The sequence below is a fragment of the Coregonus lavaretus genome (genome assembly GCF_964263955.1).
Source record: "Coregonus lavaretus genome assembly, chromosome: 30".
Taxonomy (NCBI): Eukaryota; Metazoa; Chordata; class Actinopteri; order Salmoniformes; family Salmonidae; genus Coregonus; species Coregonus lavaretus.
In genome coordinates, this window is record NC_140017.1 from 39679478 (window position 1) to 39701388 (window position 21911).

General features: G+C 43.8%; 1 protein-coding gene across 1 annotated transcript in view; it reads left to right on the forward strand.

Annotated features, from left to right (window-relative positions):
- The window catches only part of LOC311106265 (extracellular calcium-sensing receptor-like), a gene marked incomplete at its 3' end in the record, with an annotated part of 109392 nt that extends 96351 nt beyond the window's left edge, over positions 1-13041 (forward strand). Inside the window, exon 7 of the mRNA XM_084148554.1 lies at positions 12137-13041. Coding sequence (XP_084004680.1) covers positions 12137-13041 — 905 coding nt within the window. The remainder of the gene's footprint in view (positions 1-12136) is intronic.
- Positions 13042-21911: the final 8870 nt, after the last annotated feature.

A 21911-nucleotide genomic window follows, 5' to 3' on the forward strand; every position in this document is an offset into this window, starting at 1 on the left:
GCGAAAACAAACAGGTTGAGTCGGCAGCGAGACTAACATGGTCGTCTTGACTATGATCTGACAATGAGTGGTAAGTTTGACCGGGTCTTAAAGGCTGAGGTGATATGGTGAATGAGCTGCAGCTGGAACCCTGACTCCCGCACACCAGACTTCACTCCTGCAATCAAGGACAGACAGAGGGGAGGGGGAGAGCAGAGAGAGAGCTACCTAGCAGCAGTAGGCCTAACAGTACCCCCCTCTACGGACGCCACCTGGCGGCCGACAGGGTTTATCGGGATGTAACCTATGAAACTCACGGACCAGAGCAGGATCCACAATGAAGCTCCTGGGCACCCAGGAACGTTCCTCAGGACCATAACCCTCCCAATCCATCAGGTACTGGAAACCACGACCCCGGCGGCGAACATCCAGAAGTCGCCGGACAGTGTAGACCGGACCCCCACCCACGATCCTGGGCGGAGGAGGGGGACGAGAGGGCGGGCACAGAGGGCTAACCGACACAGGCTTAATCTGGGAAACATGAAAGGTGGAATGAACCCGTAGGGAGGCAGGAAGCTGTAGCTTAACCGCGCAGGGGTTAACAATAGACAGTATCTTGAACGGTCCTATAAAACGAGGCGCCATCTTCTTAGACTCCACTTTCAATGGAAGGTCACGTGACTTAAGCCATACCTCTTGACCAGGAGAGTAACCGGGAGCCTGGGACCGGTGACGGTTGGCTTGCCTCTGCATGTACGCCGAAGCTCGGGACAGAGCTACCCTGGCCTTCCTCCAGACCTTGAAGCAGCGGCGCATGTGGGACTGCACAGAGGGTACCGCCAGTTCCCTCTCTTGAGAAGGGAACAGGGGAGGTTGATAACCCAGAGCACACAGAAAGGGAGACAAACCAGAGGAAGCGTTGGTCAAGGTGTTATGAGCATATTCCACCCAGGGGAGCATGGAGCTCCATGACCCAGGGTTAGACCCTGTGACACAGCGGAGAGCGGTCTCCATCTCCTGGTTCGCTCTCTCGGCTTGCCCGTTGGTGATATCCAGAGGACAGGCTGGATGTGATGCCCAAAGCTTTACAGAAAGCTTTCCACACCTGGGAGACAAACTGGGGACCCCTGTCAGAGACAATATCCGTGGGTAGACCATGAGAGCGGAACACATGTTCAACCAAAATATCAGCCGTCTCTCTGGCAGTGGGCAGTTTAGGTAGGGCCAAAAAATGAGCGAACTTAGAAAAACGATCAATCACAGTAAGAATGACCGTCTTTCCAGACGAGGGGGGAAGTCCAGTGACAAAATCCATAGCAATGTGCGACCAGGGCCGGCTGGGTATAGGTAGAGGTCGTAGATGACCAGCGCTGGCCTGGGTGGAGTTCTTACTTCGTGCACATACCGTACAAGCAGCAATGAAGGCTCGAGTGTCCGCCTCCATCGTGGGCCACCAGAACTTCCGTCGCACAAAGTCAAGGGTCCGCGAAACTCCAGGGTGACAGGTAAGGGGAGACGAGTGAGCCCACTGAAGTACCTGGGAGCGAGCAGACTCAGGGACAAACAACCGGTTAGGAGGACCCCTCCCAGGGTCAGCTTGATGATGTTGAGCCTGTCTAACAATCCCTTCGATGTCACATGTGATGGCCGCAATACTGCAGGTAGGAGGCAAGATGGGTTCAGGGTTACTACCAGTATCAACAGCCGAATGAACATGAGACAGGGCGTCAGGCTTGACGTTGCGTGACCCAGGACGGTAAGACAGAGAAAAATTGAATCTCCCAAAAAATAGTGCCCACCTGGCTTGACGGGGGTTGAGCTGCTTCGCTGACTGGATGTAAGCCAGATTCTTATGATCCGTCCAAACGATGAAGGGTTGTTCCGCCCCCTCCAACCAATGTCGCCACTCCTCGAGAGCCAGCTTAACGGCGAGCAGTTCACGATTGCCAACATCATAATTCCTCTCTGCCTGAGAAAGTTTCCTTGAGAGAAAAGCACAGGGATGCAGTTTGTTATCTTCAGGAGAACGTTGTGACAACACCGCACCTACCCCAGTGTCGGATGCATCCACCTCCACGACAAACTGGCGGTCGGGGTCCGGCTGCATCAGAACGGGAGCCGAGGCGAAGCAATGTTTCAGTTCTTCGAACGCTGATTTGGCCCCTTCATTCCAAGCGAACGGTCGTGAGATGGAGGTGAGAGCGGTGAGTGGCGCCGCAATGCGGCTGTAGTCCTTGATGAACCTCCTATAGAAGTTGGCAAACCCCAGGAATCGTTGAAGTTGTTTGTGGGTGGAGGGGGCTGGCCAGTCCGTGACAGCAGAGATCTTAGCTGGGTCCATCCGCAACTCCCCCTGAGCTATGATGTAACCCAAAAAAGAGGTCTCAGACACATGAAATTCACATTTCTCCATCTTCACAAACAGTTTGTTCTCCAACAACCTTTGCAACACCTGGCGCACATGCAGTTCATGTTCCTGGGAGGACTCTGAGAAAATCAAGATATTATCCAGATAGACAAAAACAAACCGATTCAACATGTCCCGAAGGACATCATTGACTAGTGCCTGAAAAACAGCAGGGGCATTGGACAACCCAAAAGGCATAACTAGATACTCAAAATGTCCCAAGGGTGTGTTGAAGGCAGTCTTCCATTCATCACCTTTACGAATGCGCACCAGGTGATACGCATTTCGTAGATCCAGTTTGGTAAAGATAGTTGCACCATGAAGGAGGGGAAAAGCATAATTAATTAATGGCAGAGAATATTTGTTCTTAATGGTGATGTTGTTAAGTCCACGGAAATCAATACAGGGTCTGAGGGTCTTATCCTTCTTAGCAACAAAAAAGAATCCCGCTCCTACAGGTGACGAGGAAGGACGAATAATACCTGCCGCCAAGGAGTCCCGAATGTAGTTCTCCATAGCCTCAGTCTCCGGGCGGGAGAGATTGTACAGGCGACTGCTGGGGAGCGGGGCTCCTGGCTGGAGGTCAATGGCGCAGTCGTAAGGCCGGTGAGGAGGAAGAGAAGTAGCTCTGTGTTTGCAGAAAACGGATGCCAGGTCATGATACACGTCAGGAACAGCAGAAAGATCCATGGACTCCAGTGGAGGTTGAGGCACAGTGCTGGCAGGGGTCTGAGCAGAACACAAACAATTCACATGACAAAATGTGCTCCATGAAACAATTCTACCTGTCACCCAATCAATGTGTGGATTGTGTCTTATGAGCCAGGGGATACCAAGGACCAGGGGGGTCTGTGGGCAGTCGATTATATGGAATTGAATGTTCTCCTGATGATTTCCCGACACTCTGAGACAAACAGGAACAGTCTGATGAGTAATACGGGTCAACAATTGTCCATTTAGACCCTTAGCCTGCAGCGGACAGTCCATAGGAACAGTCTCCAAATCCATTTGTTGAGCCCACTCTCTATCCAAAAAGCTTTCGTCGGCACCAGAGTCAACCAGCGCACTAACAGAGAAATTCTGGGACTGCCACTGGAGGGATGCCTGGAGCAGAATGCGGGGAGAAGAGGAAGAATCCGCTGCTCGGCTCACCAAAACTTCTCCCAATAATGATGAGCCGGCCCGTTTCCCGGACGAACTGGGCAGGAAGGAACGAAATGACCAGCTTCTCCACAATACAGGCAGACCCGAGCCTGAATACGACGTGCACGCTCCTCTGAGGACAACCGTGCACGACCCACCTCCATGGCTTCGTGTTCAGTGCTCCTCGTATCGACTCGGGAAGACACGGCTTTCTCCGTAGGGAAGATGCGGGGAGGAGTTTGTTGACGACAGACAGGTTGCTTGGAACTAACACTCCTCTCCTGGCGGCGCTCCCGAATCCGATTATCCAACCTGATGGTGAGTGAAATAAGATTATCCAGCGTAGGCGATTCATCATATGACACCAATTCATATTTTAAAGTCTCAGACAAAGCATTGATGAACACTCCTTGTAATGCCTCGTCATTCCACCCACTCACTGCCGCTAAAGTCCGAAACTCCACTGCCATCTCCGCCACACTGCGAGCCCCCTGCCGAAGAGAAAACAATCGTTTTGCAGCCTCCTTGCCCCGTACGGGGTGGTCAAAAACCTTCCTCATCTCAGTGGTGAAGGCAACGTAAGCGTTGCAAATGTCCGACTGACTCTCCCAGACCGCGGATCCCCAGGCACGAGCGGAACCGCTAGTAGAGTTGATAAGGTAGGCAATACGGGCTCTTTCTGAGGCGTAGGCGAGGGGCTGTTGTTCAAACACTAACGAGCATTGAGTCAAAAAAAATCACCACAGGTTCCCATGTTCCCGTCATAGCGCTCTGGAGCAGGAACAAAAGGCTCTCTGATCTGGGCTGAAGGGGTAGGAAAAACAGGTGGAGCAGGAGAAGGAGCAGTTTGTATGCCATGCCCGAGGGGTGCATTATTAACTTGGGTAGAAAGGGCAGACACTTGATTGGTGAGTAATTGAACCTGATTAAGCAGCACCTGACTGTTCTCAGCAATAGTCTTAAACAGGGTATCATGTTGGCCAAGTAAAATGCCCTGATTGGCTATGGCAGTCCGAATTTGAGTGCACTCTGGGGTGGTATCCGAGCTACTGTCTGCTGGGTTCATGTTGGTCAGATCATACTGTCATGATTTAACTGGATTTGAACCCAAATGCAGACAACTACACCAAGCCAGAGAAGGTTTAACAGGTTTATTTATAATGTTCAATTAGTCCAGGTTTCCAATAATAGGGGAAGAGCAAGTCCAGGTTACAGGGAGGGTAACAGATCCAGGTCAGGGCAGGTGTGGTACCGTAATGTCCTAGTGTCCGTGGTGAGTCCAAAAGGGAGGTCCGGTAGTGGAAAGCAGGATGGTGGTGGCAGGAGTGAAGCGGAGGCAGGAGTCAGGTTCCAATAATCTGTGGCACAAGAGAAAAGTAAATAGAACAGGCCAAAAACACAAAGAGCGAAAACAAACAGGTTGAGTCGGCAGCGAGACTAACATGGTCGTCTTGACTATGATCTGACGATGAGTGGTAAGTTTGACCGGGTCTTAAAGGCTGAGGTGATATGGTGAATGAGCTGCAGCTGGAACCCTGACTCCCGCACACCAGACTTCACTCCTGCAATCAAGGACAGACAGAGGGGAGGGGGAGAGCAGAGAGAGAGCTACCTAGCAGCAGTAGGCCTAACAGTTTACTCCAATTAGGGAAGGGATGGTGGGGTTGGAAAGTAATTAAGGGAAATATATATTTAAAAAAAAATAGGTATGTATATGTGTATATGTACAGTGAGGGAAAAAAGTATTTGATCCCCTGATGATTTTCTACGTTTGCCCACTGACAAAGACATGATCAGTCTATAATTTTAATGGTAGGTTTATTTGAACAGTGAGAGACAGAAAAACAAAACAAAAATCAGAAAAATGCATGTCAAAAATGTTATAAATTGATTTGCATTTTAATGAGGGAAATAAGTATTTGACCCCTCTGCAAAACATGACTTAGTACTTGGTGGTAAAACCCTTGTTGGAAATCACAGAGGTCAGACGTTTCTTGTAGTTGGCCACCAGGTTTGCACACATCTCAGGAGGGATTTTGTCCCACTCCTCTTTGCAGATCTTCTCCAAGTCATTAAGGTTTCGAGCCTGACGTTTGGCAACTCGAACCTTCAGCTCCCTCCACAGATTTTCTATGGGATTAAGGTCTGGAGACTGGCTAGGCCACTCCAGGACCTTAATGTGCTTCTTCTTGAGCCACTCCTTTGTTACCTTGGCCGTGTGTTTTGGGTCATTGTCATGCTGGAATACCCATCCACGACCCATTTTCAATGCCCTGGCTGAGTGAAGGAGGTTCTCACCCAAGATTTGATGGTACATGGCGCCGTCCATCATCCCTTTGATGCGGTGAAGTTGTCCTGTCCCCTTAGTAGAAAAACACCCCAAAAGCATAATATTTCCACCTCCATGTTTGATGGTGGGGATGGTGTTCTTGGGGTCAAAGGCAGCATTCCTCCTCCTCCAAACACGGCGAGTTGAGTTGATGCCAAAGAGCTCGATTTTGGTCTCATCTGACCACAACACTTTCACCCAGTTCTCCTCTGAATCATTCAGATGTTCATTGGCAAACTTCAGACGGGCCTGTATATGTGCTTTCTTGAGCAGGGGGACATTGCGGGCGCAGCAGGATTTCAGTCCTCCACGGCGTAATGTGTTACCAATTGTTTTCTTGGTGACTATGGTCCCAGCTGCCTTGAGATCATTGACAAGATCCTCCCATGTAGTTCTGGGCTGATTCCTCACCGTTCTCATGATCATTGCAACTCCACGAGGTGAGATATTGCATGGAGCCCCAGGCCGAGGGAGATTGACAGTTCTTTTGTGTTTCTTCCATTTACGAATAATCGCACCAACTGTTGTCACCTTCTCACCAAGCTGTCTTGTAGCCAATTCCAGCCTTCTGTAGGTCTACAATCTTGTCCCTGACATCCTTGGAGAGCTCTTTGGTCTTGGCCATGGTGGAGAGTTTGGAATCTGATTGATTGATTGCTTCTGTGGACAGGTGTCTTTTATACAGGTAACAAACTGAGATTAGGAGCACTCCCTTTAAGAGTGTGCTCCTAATCTCAGCTCGTTACCTGTATAAAAGACACCTGGGAGCCTGAAATCTTTCTGACTGAGAGGGGGTCAAATACTTATTTCCCTCATTAAAATGCAAATACATTTTTAACCAAATCTTATTTAACGAGGAAAAGTATAAAAACCACTTCTGTGGTCATCACTATCCTCTTGCAATAGGACCAGCTGGATGGCAAAAACTGTGCTAATATTACCTCAACAATTATATTAATCAAAAAATAACTATTGACCATGCCAAAAGAGTTGAAAAGAAAAGTTTTGAGTGAGGAAAAGAAGAGATCAATTCTGCCTTTACTGGCAGAGGGATATAGTGAGCGTCAGGTTGCTTCCATCCTTAAAATTTCAAAGACGGCGGTTCATAAAACAAGGTCAAGCAGCAGACATTGGGGACAACAAAGGTACAGACCGGCAGAGGGCAAAAACAACTCCCTACTGACCGGGATGACCGCCAACTCATTCGAATGTCACTCAACAACCGTTGGATGACATCAAGTGACCTACAAAAAGAATGGCAAACGGCAGCTGGGGTGAAGTGCTGTAGACTAGACTGTAGGGGAAATACTGTGTAGAGCCAGCATTGCCAAGAGGACTAGACTGTAGGGGAAATACTGTGTAGAGCCAGCATGCCAAGAGGACTAGACTGTAGGGGAAATATTGTGTAGAGCCAGCATGCCAAGAGGACTAGACTGTAGAGGAAATACTGTGTAGAGCCAGCATGTGAAGAGGACTAGACTGTAGGGGAAATACTGTGTAGAGCCAGCATGCGAAGAGGACTAGACTGTAGGGGAAATACTGTGTAGAGCCAGCATGCCATGAGGACTAGTCTGTAGGGGAAATACTGTGTAGAGCCAGCATGCCATGAGGACTAGACTGTAGGGGAAATACTGTGTAGAGCCAGCATGCCATGAGGACTAGACTGTAGGGGAAATACTGTGTAGAGCCAGCATGCCAAGAGGACTAGACTGTAGGGGAAATATAAGAGAGGCAGATTGTTATTGTGTGTCTACTGTATGTTTATGTCTAAATAAACCACTACAGTCAACATAGGGCTTACACTGGTGCATAAACTCTCTATAGCTTAAAGAACCAGGACCTGAATGGGTGAGCAGAGCACCCTCTAGCCCCTCCCTCCCTGACATGGCCATACCCACAATGTGATCCCCAGAGGAATCCCCACAGAAGAAGCCAGTGGGATAGTATTTAACTCAGAGTAGAGAGACAACCTGACCGACATGGGTCTGTGTGGCGCTGTGTTACCCCATACCTTCTACACATCAGGGGAATGAGTCTCTCTCCGGCTCCTGCTCTGGATCCAAGTCTGGCTGGTAGTCTGGGTCTTCTACATCTGGCTGTGGTGGCTGGTGGGATTTCCTTGCTCTGGTCTGCCTCTGCCTCTGGCTCTGGGCTGGAGTCTGTCAGATGCAGGCTCCAGGGCACCACTTGTCCTCCGGCGTTCTCCCAGGACGGGGACTTTGTCATCGGGGGTGTTTTCTCCATCCACTACTACATGAACACTATGGAACACAGCTACACCAGCCTGCCTGAACCCCTGCAGTGCACCGGGAGGTCAGTGAGCGCAAGAGGGACCAGGGGACAGGGACTGTGGCTGTGTGGGGAGACAGATAAACTGTGTTTTAAAGACAGAGAAACAGTGTGTTTAAAGACAGAGAAAGAGTCTGTTTAAAGACAGAGAAACAGTGTGTTTTAAAGACAGATAAATTGTTTTAAAGACAGATAAACAGTGTTTTAAAGACAGATAAACTGTGTTTTAAAGACAGATAAACAGTGTTTTAAAGACAAAGAAACCGAGTGTTTGTGTCATAGAGAGTAGGTAAAGCCTACTGTTACAAAGGATCACATTTTCAAAATGGAGGCTATCCTACAATGTCCTCAATTGCAGAATACAAATGTGTAGGCCTATAGACAGCGTGGAATATAAGGATAGATATTAGGCAGTTTGCCCTGGTAACTCTATTCAATAAAAATACATTCTATAGGCTAGTTTACCATTTAGTCAAGAGGTGCTCACTCACACATCTTCTATTTACAGTATGGATTCCCGTGAGTTGCACTTCTCATGCACCATGGTCTTCGCTGTTGAGGAAATAAACAACAGTTCGGACCTGCTACCGGGTGTCACGCTTGGTTATCAAGTGCACGACTCATGCTCCTCAGTCCTGATGGCCGTGAAAGTGGCCTTCCAGCTGGCTAACGGCCTGGACCCCATGTTTGATACCGGAGAACAGTGCTCGGGGTCGGCTACGGTGACAGCTATTGTGGGCGAGTCTGCCTCCACACCTACCATCAGCATGTCGCGCATCATCGGCCCTTTTGGCATTCCTCAGGTAAACTCCTGTGGAAAGAAATCATTCAGCTTCTTTTAACTTACTGTATTCCAACTGTATTCTCCTCTCCTTCAGAAATATACATTTCTGTGTGAAATTATGTGGAGAAAGTCTGGAGAACGTCTGTAGGCATTTAAACAATCTGAGGACTATCTTTCATAGGCTAGGTTGTTATGGGAGACCAGGGATTGGTGTCACACTTTTTACTCATGTATTTCTCAGCACCAGTATGTCTTATAAAACTATTTCCAACATGAGTAGAATGACCAAGGTCTTGGGTAGAAATGTGTATCCTTTTCATTCTGTCCTAATGAAAAACAATAAATTGGGTTATTATTATTAATGTATCCCTAACATCATACTACATAGCTAAAGGGAATAAAATAAGGAAGTAGCCTATAAATGAGACTTGTTTGGCCGACATTATGTTCTTTTTCATGTTTTCGACTGTCTGTTTTTACCTAGGTGAGCCACTCATCCACCTGTGCGTGTCTGAGTGATAAGAAACAGTTTCCAACCTTCTTCAGAACCATCCCCAGTGACCAGTTCCAGGCTGCCGCTCTGGCCCGCCTCATCAGATACTTCGGCTGGACCTGGATTGGGGCGGTCCGTTCCGACTCCGAATTCGGTAATAACGGCATGGCGGCGTTCCTAAAGGCGGCACAAGAGCAGGGCATCTGTGTGGAGTACTCTGAAGCCTTCTACCGTACCAACCCACTCAGCAGAGTGCAACGGGTGGCCGACGTGATCCGCAGGTCATCCATGATTACTTGTGAACTTTTCATTCACACAAAAGCAAAACCTTATTTATAAAAGCTGCTATTGTTATTAATTTCTCTCTTTTCCAAAAGCTGACCTGTGAGACCAACACGATTTGCATATTTCAAGCATGACAAAAGTGTTGATTAATACTGATCTTCATGTTCACTTCACTGAGACATTCCAATGAATGACAAACATGACAAGCATGTTTTATGTTTTAATCATGTTCCCCACAGCTCCACAGCCCGGGTGGTGGTTGCATTCGTAGCCTCTGGGGACATGAGGATCCTGCTGAAGGAGTTGGACCGTCTGCCCTCTCCGCCCCGCCAGTGGATCGGGAGTGAGACCTGTATAGCCGAACCAGATATGTTGCGCTTCAGCCTGTGTGCCGGGGCCATCGGATTTGGCATCCAGCGCTCTGTCATCCCCGGCCTCAGGGATTTCCTCCTGGACCTCTCCCCCCAGAAGGTGTCCAGCTCTTCCCTGCTCACTGAGTTCTGGGAGGGAGCCTTTGGCTGTCGGCTGGAGATAGGTATCTACAGTGTCCTAGCTATCTATCTATCTATCTATCTATCTATCTATCTATCTATCTATCTATCTATCTATCTATCTATCTATCTATCTATCTATCTATCTATCTATCTATCTATCTATCTATCTATCTATCTATATATCTATCTATCTATCTATCTATCTATCTATCTATCTATCTATCTATCTATCTATCTATCTATCTATCTATCTATCTATCTATCTATCTATCTATCTATCTATCTATCTATCTATCTATCTATCTATCTATCTATCTATCTATCTATCTATCTATCTATCTATCTATCTATCTATCTATCTATCTATCTATCTATCTATCTATCTATCTATCTATCTATCTATCTATCTATCTATCTATCTATCTATCTATCTATCTATCTAACGTTCTGTCTGTCTGTCTGTAGGGACTACTACAGGTGTAGGGGTTAAGGAGAAGGTGTGTGATGGTAGTGAGGATATACATCAGCTAGAGACCCCCTACACAGATACATCCCAGCTGCGTGTCACTAACATGGTGTATAAAGCTGTTTACGCCATAGCACACGCCATCCACAGCATTGTTTGTGAAGAGAGAGCAAACTCCACTGTGCACTGTGACAAAAACCTCAATGTGAAACCAACACAGGTGAATGACTAGATTAAAGTAAAATGTCCTGATAGATATGTTTATTTAGACTACATGTATGAAGGAGTTCTCACTATACATTACAGCTGGTTCTGAAGTAACACCTCTGATAAATACATCAGGTAAATGAGGGTCTGTTTCTCTCTCCCTCAATCCATCCCTCTCTTTCACTCTCTCCCTCTCTTTCCCTCTCTCCGTCCCTCATCCCCTCTCTTCATCTCTCTCTCCATTTCGCTCTTCCCCTCTCTCCATCTCTCTCTTCCTCTCTCTCGCTCTCTCTCTCTCCATCTCTCTTCCCTCTCTCCATCTATCTCTCCATATCTCTCTTACCTTCTCTCCATCTCTCTATCTCTCCACCTCTCTTTCCCTCTCTCCATCTCTCTTCCTCTCTCCATCTCTATCTCCATCTATCTCTCCCTCTCTCCATCTCTCTTCCCCTCTCTCCATCTCTCTCTCCATCTCTCTCTTCCCTTCTCTCCATCTCTCTCTCTCTCTCTCCACCTCTCTTCCCCTCTCTCCATCGATCTCTCCCTCTCTCCATCTCTCTTCCCCTCTCTCCATCTCTCTCTCCATCTATCTCTCCCTCTCTTTCCTCCATACTTTCTCCCTTGCCCTTCCAACCCTCAGGTCCTGGAGAGATTGAGGAGGGTGAACTTCTCCCGTAACGGGTACCAGGTGTCTTTCGATGCCAACGGGGACCCAGTGGCCACCTATGAGCTGGTCAACTGGCAGATAGGGGAGAGTGGGAAGATGAAATTTGTGACAGTGGGGCGCTATGATGCATCCCTGCCCCCTGACCAGAGGTTTCACATCGAGAAGGAAATCACCTGGGTAAAGAACAGTACACAGGTGCCTGTGTCAGTGTGCAGTGAGAGCTGTCCCCCAGGCACTCGTAAGGCTGCACAGAAAGGAAAGCCTGTCTGCTGTTATGACTGTATCCCATGTGCAGAGGGAGAGATCAGCAATAACACAGGTAGGCCTATAGGAATAGTTGGCAGATAATGTGTGGTCATTTCTGTCATTGTTTACTACGTAGTGGTTTATTCATATTACTAGCACTACAAAGGTAGTGTCTATCAATCCCGTTCATGTTCTTATTATCTTATGTAAGCTGCACAGCAATTCAACATTCTTTATTGTAAACTGCCCATGTGCAGCATTGTGGGACATGTATTTGTATGTGTAAATAAATAAAACCTGAACCTGCTATTATTAACATTTGATGTCTGTTGTTTTGTCCTGGTCAGATTCTTCAGACTGTCTGATCTGTCCTGAGGACCACTGGCCCAACACTGAGAGAGACCGCTGCGTCCTCAAGCCTGTGGAGTTCCTGTCCTTCCACGAGGTTCTCGGAATAATCCTGACCGCCTTCTCTGTGGGCGGGGCTTGTCTGGCCATCTCCACGGCAACCGTCTTCTACCACCACCGAACTTCGGCCATCGTCAGGGCCAACAACTCTGAGCTGAGCTTCCTGCTGCTCTTCTCCTTGACTCTGTGTTTTCTGTGTTCTCTTACTTTCATTGGCCGGCCCTCTGAGTGGTCCTGTATGCTGCGCCACACAGCGTTTGGGATCACCTTCGTCCTCTGCATCTCTTGTGTTCTGGGGAAAACAATAGTGGTGTTGATGGCCTTCAGGGCTACAATTCCAGACAGTAATGTCATGAAATGGTTTGGGCCTCCACAGCAGAGATTGACTGTGGTGTCCTTCACGTTTGTCCAGGCTTTGATATGCACTCTGTGGTTGGTCCTGTCCCCTCCCTTCCCCGTTAAAAACCTCACTACCTACAAGGAAAAGATCATTCTAGAGTGTGATGTGGGTTCAGCCATTGGTTTCTGGGCTGTGTTGGGGTATATAGGACTCCTGGCTCTCTTGTGCTTTGTGCTGGCTTTTCTGGCTCGAAAGCTGCCTGATAACTTCAATGAGGCCAAATTCATCACCTTCAGCATGCTCATATTCTGTGCAGTCTGGATCACCTTTATCCCAGCTTATGTCAGCTCTCCTGGGAAGTTCACTGTAGCTGTGGAGATATTTGCTATCATCGCCTCTAGCTTTGGGTTGTTCTTTTTATTATTTGTTCCAAAATGCTTTATTATTCTGTTCAGGCCGGAGAAGAACACCAAGAAACACCTTATGGGGAAGAACACATTGTAACATTCAGTGATACGGTATATCAAACAGTTAGGTAGCACTACTCTGACAGAGATTACCATGAATTTAGCAGATAATCATTGGTAACATTGTAACTAGAAACATGACACAGGGTCACTTTGGATATTGCAATGTTTTGAGATAGTGTTCAAATCTAGAGTGTTCAATCTAATTTGACCAGCTAAATGATGTGGTTAGCAGTAGCCTACAGAGTGGAACCACTTCCATGTTGTTTGTAAAAAAAGATGTATTCCTTTATGATTTGATATAACATTGAAGTGCATGTGTTCAATTGCTATTTTAATTCATCATATGATGTATTATAACAGTATACTACAATAAACATGTTCAGATACATCTGTGTCTTGTCAATGATTTGCTTGGCCTTTCAATCCACATTTGTTAGATACCTTGTTTTTTATATTCATTATATTTTATTAATTACAGATCACATACAACCAACTTTATCACATTATTCCAAACACTTCCACCCAGTGTCCAGTAAGGGGCAGTCTTCTCATGCAAACGTCAACTACTAGAACAGTTGATTTAGTAATTAGGACACACACTGTACAAGAAGCCAAATGGTTGCTGCATTCTAGTGCAATGTAGTGGACAGCAACCATAATGAGTTATTTGTTAGGAGTAACACTTTACAATTCAAAGGTCTGACTGCACATAGATGCTTGGGGAAAATGGTTACAACGGGGGACCAGATTGTTTGTGTCTCAGGTGAAGAGGGTGGATCTGATCTCCATCACCTAGGACATGACATAGATTAAATAGATTAATCAAATCTCACAATGTTGTCCATTCTTGCTCAATCTTGCATGCTTTCTCAAACGGCTGTAACTGTATATGCATTCGTAAATCAGGTCCTTTCTTGATTTGGGCTCTGGGATGTAACAACCATTGAGCATCTAAGCTTATGGTTGATTGTGGAGGAAAGGGGTTGAGTGTGTAAGTGTATGTGTGTGTATGTGTGTGTGTGTGTGTGTGTGTGTGTGTGTGTGTGTGTGTGTGTGTGTGTGTGTGTGTGTGTGTGTGTGTGTGTGTGTGTGTGTGTGTGTGTGTGTGTGTGTGTGTTTGTGTGTGTGTGTGTGTGTGTATCCCACATATGTTGCAAGGGGGTAAGGATGTTAGGGAGAATATAGGATGAATAACAATAATTCTTTGCCAAAATAATAATTGCTTGTTAAAAATGTAATGTAATACAATGGCAATTCGGGTTGTAGGTTAAAATAATATGCATGAACTGCCGACATTATTACGCAAAATAATTGATAATAATGGATAATAAGATATGCAAGATATTTGAATAGATAGATATTTTTTAAATAGCTATATAGAGAGAGAGGTGAGAGCATTGGAAATGCTTTTGGCGGTTTGCCTGCTTCTGTTTTGTGGGTGGCAGTGTGTGCTGTTTTAGATGGATGGGTCCTGGCCTCTCGGGGGCATAGGGATCCGGGGGACGGCGGTGGTCACCCGATCACTGGGATGACGGCCCAACTTGGGATGGGGAGGGACTTTAGCGGGGCAATTAGTGGAGAACAATTGGAGGGTTACTTAGTAACAATGCAAATATCATGGTATAGCTATATGGACACTCAATCACTATGGTATTTTTTATTGGTAAATTTACAAACACATATAATGACAAATATATTTGAAACTTATATCTCATTATGGTGTATGGTGAAATAAGTATAGCCAGTTATAATTGTAATGGATTAGTAGATAATAACAAAATAAGAACAATATTTACATGGCTCAAAGAGAAGGAATATAATATCTATTGTTTACAGGAAACCCATTCAACAATTCTAGATGAAGTTGCGTGGAAAAGGGAATGGGGGGGGGCTAAATATACTTCTCCCATGGGCTAAGAAACTCAAAAGGGGTGATGATATTAATTAACAGTAATTTCGATCCGAATGTGCAAATTGTCCAAACAGATACGCTAGGAAGATGGATTATTTTAACTATGTTATTGGACCATAAACAGATATGGCTCATTAACCTTTACGGACAAATAATGATGATCCACACTTCTTTGAAAATATTTATAATAAATTGTCAACCTTGCAAGCAATTCAAGACTCTATTATTATGGTGGGAGATTATAATACCGTTTTAAATAGCTAAATGGACCGTAAAGGAAATCACACTACAAACAATCACCCTCATGCTCTTAAGGAAATCGTGAATGTCATGGATACATTAGAAGTAGTAGATATATGGAGGCTTAAATATCCTGATCTAGTGAGATATACATGGCGGAGACACAATCAAGCTAGTCGTCTTGACTTCTTTCTTACGTCATTCTCGTTGGCACCAAAAGTTTAAAAAGTGTTGAAAGGGGACAAAATGGGCTCGGACATTCATATAATTGGCATATACATTACCATTACTAGATTTCCTTGTGGGCGAGGATATTGGAAATTTAATCAAAGCCTATTGGATGATAACTTGTCTTTAACTAGGACAGAGGAATTTATAACTGACTTTTTCCGACATAACATAGGTACAGCAAATCCTCTTATTGTATGGGACACCTTTAAATGTGCCTTTAGAGGCCATGCAATTCAGTACTCATCTCGAAAACAAAAGCAATTTAGGTTAAAAGAGTCCACACTAACAAAGGAAATAGAAGGTCTAACAGAACAGATAGACAGCAATAAAAACTGTAACACAGAGGCTCAGAATAAATTGGAGGAAAAACTAAAAGAAATGGAGAAACTTATTCAAGAAAGATCAAGTGTAATATATTAGTAAAAATAAAGCAAACTGGATGGAATATTGGGAAAAATGCACCAAATTATTTTTTAATCTTCAACATAAGAATGCTACCAAAAAGAATTTACTGAAACTGGTTACAAATGACGGAGTAACCCATGATTCACCAAATGATATTTTGAATGAGGAAACAAAGTACTTTAAGCATATGTTTTTTGTTTCAGTCGCCTACATCTCCTCTAACTGAAGCAAATTGTAGACATTATTTTCTATTGATAATGTAAAAATAACAGCCATACTAAAAGACTCATGTGAAGGTGAAATTACAGAGGAGTAACTTCTGGATGCAATTAAAGACTTTAAGTCCGGGAAAACTCCAGGGTTGGATGGCATACCATTTTACATTACATTTTAGTCATTTAGCAGACACTCTTATCCAGTTCATATTTTTTTTTTTCATACTGGCCTCCCAGGGGAAGCAAACCCACAACCCTGGCGTTGCAAACGCCATGCTCCACCAACTGAGCGACACGGGGAAAACCTTTCTTGATATACTCAAAGGACCGTTATTAGCATGTTTTAACCACTCCTATGTCAATGGTAGATAATCAGCCACTCAAGAAGAAGGTCTGATTTCATTATTACTGAAACAGGATACAAGTGGAAAATATAAAGATCCAATCCATTAAAAAAATTGGAGGCCCATTACACTTCAGTGTTGTGATGCAAAAATTCTAGCAAAATGTATAGCGCATAGAATTAATAATGTATTGTCAGACATTATTCATTCAAATCAGACATGTTTTTTTACATGGGCGATACCTTGGAGATAACATAAGGCAAGTACTGGAAACAATAGAACACCATGAACAATCTGGGAAACCAGGCCTGCTATTCATAGCAGACTTCAAAAAGGTATTTGATAAAGTACGACTGGGGTTTATATACAGTGGGGAGAACAAGTTTTTGATACACTGCCGATTTTGCAGGTTTTCCTACTTACAAAGCATGTAGAGGTCTGTACTTTTTATCATGGGTACACTTCAACTGTGAGAGACGGAATCTAAAACAAAAATCCAGAAAATCACATTGTATGATTTTTAAGTAATTAATTTGAATTTTATTGCATGACATAAGTATTTGATCACCTACCAACCAGTAAGAATTCCGGCTCTTACAGACCTGTTAGTTTTTCTTTAAGAACCCCTCCTGTTCTCCACTCATTACCTGTATTAACTGCACGTGTTTGAACTCGTTACCTGTATAAAAGACACCTGTCCACACACTCAATCAAACAGACTCCAACCTCTCCACAATGGCCAAGACCATAGAGCTGTGTAAGGACATCAGGGATAAAATTGTAGAGCTGGACAAGGCTGTGATGGGCTACAGGACAATAGGCAAGCAGCTTGGTAAGAAGGCAACAACTGTTGGCGCAATTATTAGAAAATGGAAGGAGTTCAAGATGACGGAAAATCACCCTCGGTCTGTGGCTCCATGCAAGATCTCACCTCGTGGGGCATCAATGATCATGAGGAAGGTGAGGGATCAGCCCAGAACTACACAGCAGGACCTGGTCAATGACCTTACGAGAGCTGGGACCACAGTCTCAAAGAAAACCATTAGTAACACACTACGCAGTCATGGATTAAAATCCTGCAGCGCACGCAAGGTCCCCCTGCTCAAGCCAGCGCATGTCCAGGCACGTCTGAAGTTTGCCAATGACCATCTGGATGATCCAGAGGAGGAATGGGAGAAGGTCATGTGGTCTGATGAGACAAAAATAGAGCTTTTTGGTCTAAACTCCACTCTACATGTTTGGAGGAAGAAGAAGGATGAGTACAACCCCAAGAACACCATCCCAACCGTGAAGCATGGAGGTGAAAACATCATTCTTTGGGGATGTTTTTCTGCAAAGGGGACAGGACGACTGCACCGTATTGAGGGGAGGATGGATGGGGCCATGTATCGCGAGATCTTGGCCAACAACCTCCTTCCCTCAGTAAGAGCATTGAAGATGGGTCGTGGCTGTGTCTTCCAGCATGACAACGACCCGAAACACACAGACAGGGCAACTAAGGAGTGGCTCCGTAAGAAGCATCTCAAGGTCCTGGAGTGGCCTAGCCAGTCTCCAGACCTGAACCCAATAGAAAATCTTTGGAGGGAGCTGAATGTCCTTATTGCCCTGTATGGAGGAGTGGGCCAAAATCCCTGCTGCAGTGTGTGCAAACCTGGTCAAGACCTACAGGAAACGTATGATCTCTGTAATTGCAAACAAAGGTTTCTGTACCAAATATTCTGCTTTTCTGATGTATCAAATACTTATGTCATGCAATAAAATGCAAATTAATTACTTAAAAATCATACAATGTGATTTTCTGGATCTTTGTTTTAGATTCCGTCTCTCACAGTTGAAGTGTACCTATGATAAAAAATTACAGACCTCTACATGCTTTGTAAGTAGGAAAACCTGCAAAATCGGCAGTGTATTAAATACTTGTTCTCCCCACTGTATAAATGCCTGGAGCATTTCAATTTTGGACAATCTCTTATAAACTGGGTTAAAATCATGTATAGTAACCCTAGGTGTAAAATTTTAAAAAATGGCTATTTCTCAGAAAGTTTTAAACTGTCAAGGGGATTGAAACAACATTGTCCACTATCAGCATATCTATTTATTATGGCCATCGAGATTTTAGCTATTACAATCAGATCCAACAATAATATCAAGGGATTAGAAATCCAGGGCTTAAAAACAAAGGTGTCATTGAACGCTGATGATTCATGTTTTCTTTTAAACCCACAACTTGAATCACTCCACAGCCTCATAGAGGATCTAGATACATTTTCTAACCTCTCTGGATTACAACCAAATTATGATAAATGTACTATATTACGTACTGGATCACTAAAAAATACAATTTCTACATTACCATGTAGTTTACCAATAAAATGGACTGATGGTGATGTGGATATACTAGGAATACATATCCCAAATGAAATACATGATCTCACTCCAATACATTTTAATAGAAAGTTAGCAAAAATAGATTAGATATTTCTACCATGGAAAGGTATATACCTGTCAATTTGTAGAAAAATCACCCTGATTAACTATTTAGTATTATCCCGGTTTACCTATTTTCTTATGGTCTTGTCTACGCCAATCGAACAGTTCTTTAAATTATATGAGAAAAAAATATTCCATTTTATTTGGAACGGCAAGCCAGACAAAATAAAACGGGCCTATTTATATAATGAATATGAATTCGGAGGACAGAAACGATTAAATATTAAAGCATTAGACCTATCACTAAAAGCTTCAGTCATACAAAATTATACTTAAATCTGAACTGGTTCTCTAGCAAATTAGTAAGATTGTCTCACCCAATGTTCAAGAAGGGACTTTTTCCCTTTATTCAGAATACAACCTCTCACTTTCAGTTATTTGAAAAGGAAATCATCTTCCAAATATCACTATTTCTAAATCAAGCCATAGAAAGTTGGTTGCAATTTCAATTTAATCCTCCAGAAATGACAGAACAAATATTGCAACAAATATTGTGGTTAAACTCAAATATACTAAATGATCAAATAAACCTTTTTCTTTGACAACATTTTAAAAAATGTATAATCTTCGTAAATGATATTATCGGTAGGACTGGTGGAGTTATGTCGCACATGTAACTAACAAAAACATATGGAAATGTCTGCTCTACACAAAATTACAACCAAATAATTGCACCATTACCACAAAAATGGAAGAGGAAAGTGGAGGAAGGAAAAAGTAAGGAACTTGTCTGTCGGCCTTGCATTAAAGAACAAAATTGGTTAAAGAAAATTGTGATAAATAAAAAAGTTTACCAGTTTCATTTAAGGACCAAAAGATTAACAGCCGTCCCATATAGATTGCAAAATAGTTGGGAAGAGATTTTTGACGTACCGATCCCATGGCATAGTGTTTATGAACTGATACGCAAAACGACACCAGATTCAAAATTTAGAATTTTTCAATTTAAATTATTATATAAAATTCTTGCTACCAATAGAATGTTATTTGTATGGGGGATACAATCTTCCCAGCTCTGCAGATTTTGCTGCGAAGAGACAGAATCATTAGATCAATTGTTTTGGTACTGTCCATTTGTAGCTTGTTTCTGGACACAGGTCCAGGAATGGCTGAAGGATTGCAATATTTGCATGGAGCTGACCCTGCAGATAGCACTACTGGGTGATCTGAAAAGTCATAGTCAATTGATCAATAATATAATAATACTTTTAGCAAAAATGTTTATTTTCAATGTACAATCTGTAGAAACAATGAGAATAGAAAGGTTCAGAACTTTTGTAAAACATCACAGTACAGTTGAAAAGTATATGGCAAATAGAAATCCAATATGGATGGTGTTAAGAGATAGATGGGAGGTGTTTAATGGAGCTGAAGGATGGGACTAATAACAACAACTAATAACAACAAGATAACTAGTGTAAGGCATGCTGTGTCCATAATAAGTATATAGGTTATATATTGTGAGCTTTTGTGAAAGAGCACAGTTGGAAAGATATGGCATATAGAAGCAAACCAGATGGACATCATGAAAATGATCAGAGGAAGTTCAGGAGTAAAAACAAACAAAATATAATTATTGACTGTGTCCATAAAATGTATATAGTATGTATAAGCTGGAAGTAGAGGCCTAAGCATTGTTGTTCACTAGTGTACTCCATTTAGGGAAGGGATGGTGGGGTTGGAAAGTAATGAAGGGAAATATATATTTAAATAAAGGATATGTATGTATATATGTATATGTACAGTGAGGGAAAAAAGTATTTGATCCCCTGCTGATTTTGTACGTTTACCCACTGACAAAGACATGATCAGTCTATAATTTTAAAGGTAGGTTTATTTGAACAGTGAGAGACAGAATAACAAACAAAAAATCCAGAAAAACGTATGTCAGAAATGTTATAAATTGATTTGCATTTTAATGAGGGATATAAGTATTTGACCCCTCTGCAATACATGATTTAGTACTTGGTGGCAAAACCCTTGTTGGCAATCACAGAGGTCAGACGTTTCTTGTAGTTGGCCACCAGGTTTGCACACATCTCATAAGTTCTTTTGTGTTTCTTCCATTTGCGAATAATCTCACCAACTGTTGTCACCTTCTCACCAAGCTGTCTTGTAGCCCATTCCAGCCTTGTGTAGGTCTACAATCTTGTCCCTGACATCCTTGGAGAGCTCTCTGGTCTTGGCCATGGTGGAGAGTTTGGAATCTGATTGATTGATTGCTTCTGTGGACAGGTGTCTTTTATGCAGGTAACAAACTGAGATTAGGAGCACTCCCTTTAAGAGTGTGCTCCTAATCTCAGCACGTTACCTGTATAAAACACACCTGGGAGCCAGAAATCTTTCTGATTGAGAGGGGGTCAAATACTTATTTCCTTCATTAAAATGTAAATCAATTTTTAACCAAATCTTATTTAACAAGGAAAAGTATAAAAACCACTTCTGTGGTCATCACTATCCTCTTGCAACAGGACCAGCTGGATGGCAAAAACAGTGCTAATAGTACCTCAAAAGTAATATTGATCATAAAATAACTATTGACCATGCCAAAAGAGTTGAAAAGGAAAGGTTTGAGTGAGGAAAAGAAGGGTTCAATTCTGGCTTTACTGGCAGAGGGATACAGTGAGCGTCAGGTTGCTTCCATCCTTAAAATTTCAAAGACAGCGGTTCATAAGAACAAGGTCAAGCAGCAGACATAGGGGACAACAAAGCTACAGACCGGCAGAGGGCAAAAACAACTCCCTACTGACCGGGATGACCGCCAACTCATTCGAATGTCACTCAACAACTGTAGGATGACATCAAGTGACCTACAAAAAGAATGGCAAACGGCAGCTGGGGTGAAGTGCTGTAGACTAGACTGTAGGGGAAATACTGTGTAGAGCCAGCATGCCAAGAGGACTAGACTGTAGGGGAAATACTGTGTAGAGCCAGCATTGCCAAGAGGACTAAACTGTAGGGGAAATACTGTGTAGAGCCAGCATGCCAAGAGGACTAGACTGTAGGGGAAATACTGTGTAGAGCCAGCATGCCAAGAGGACTAGACTGTAGGGGAAATACTGTGTAG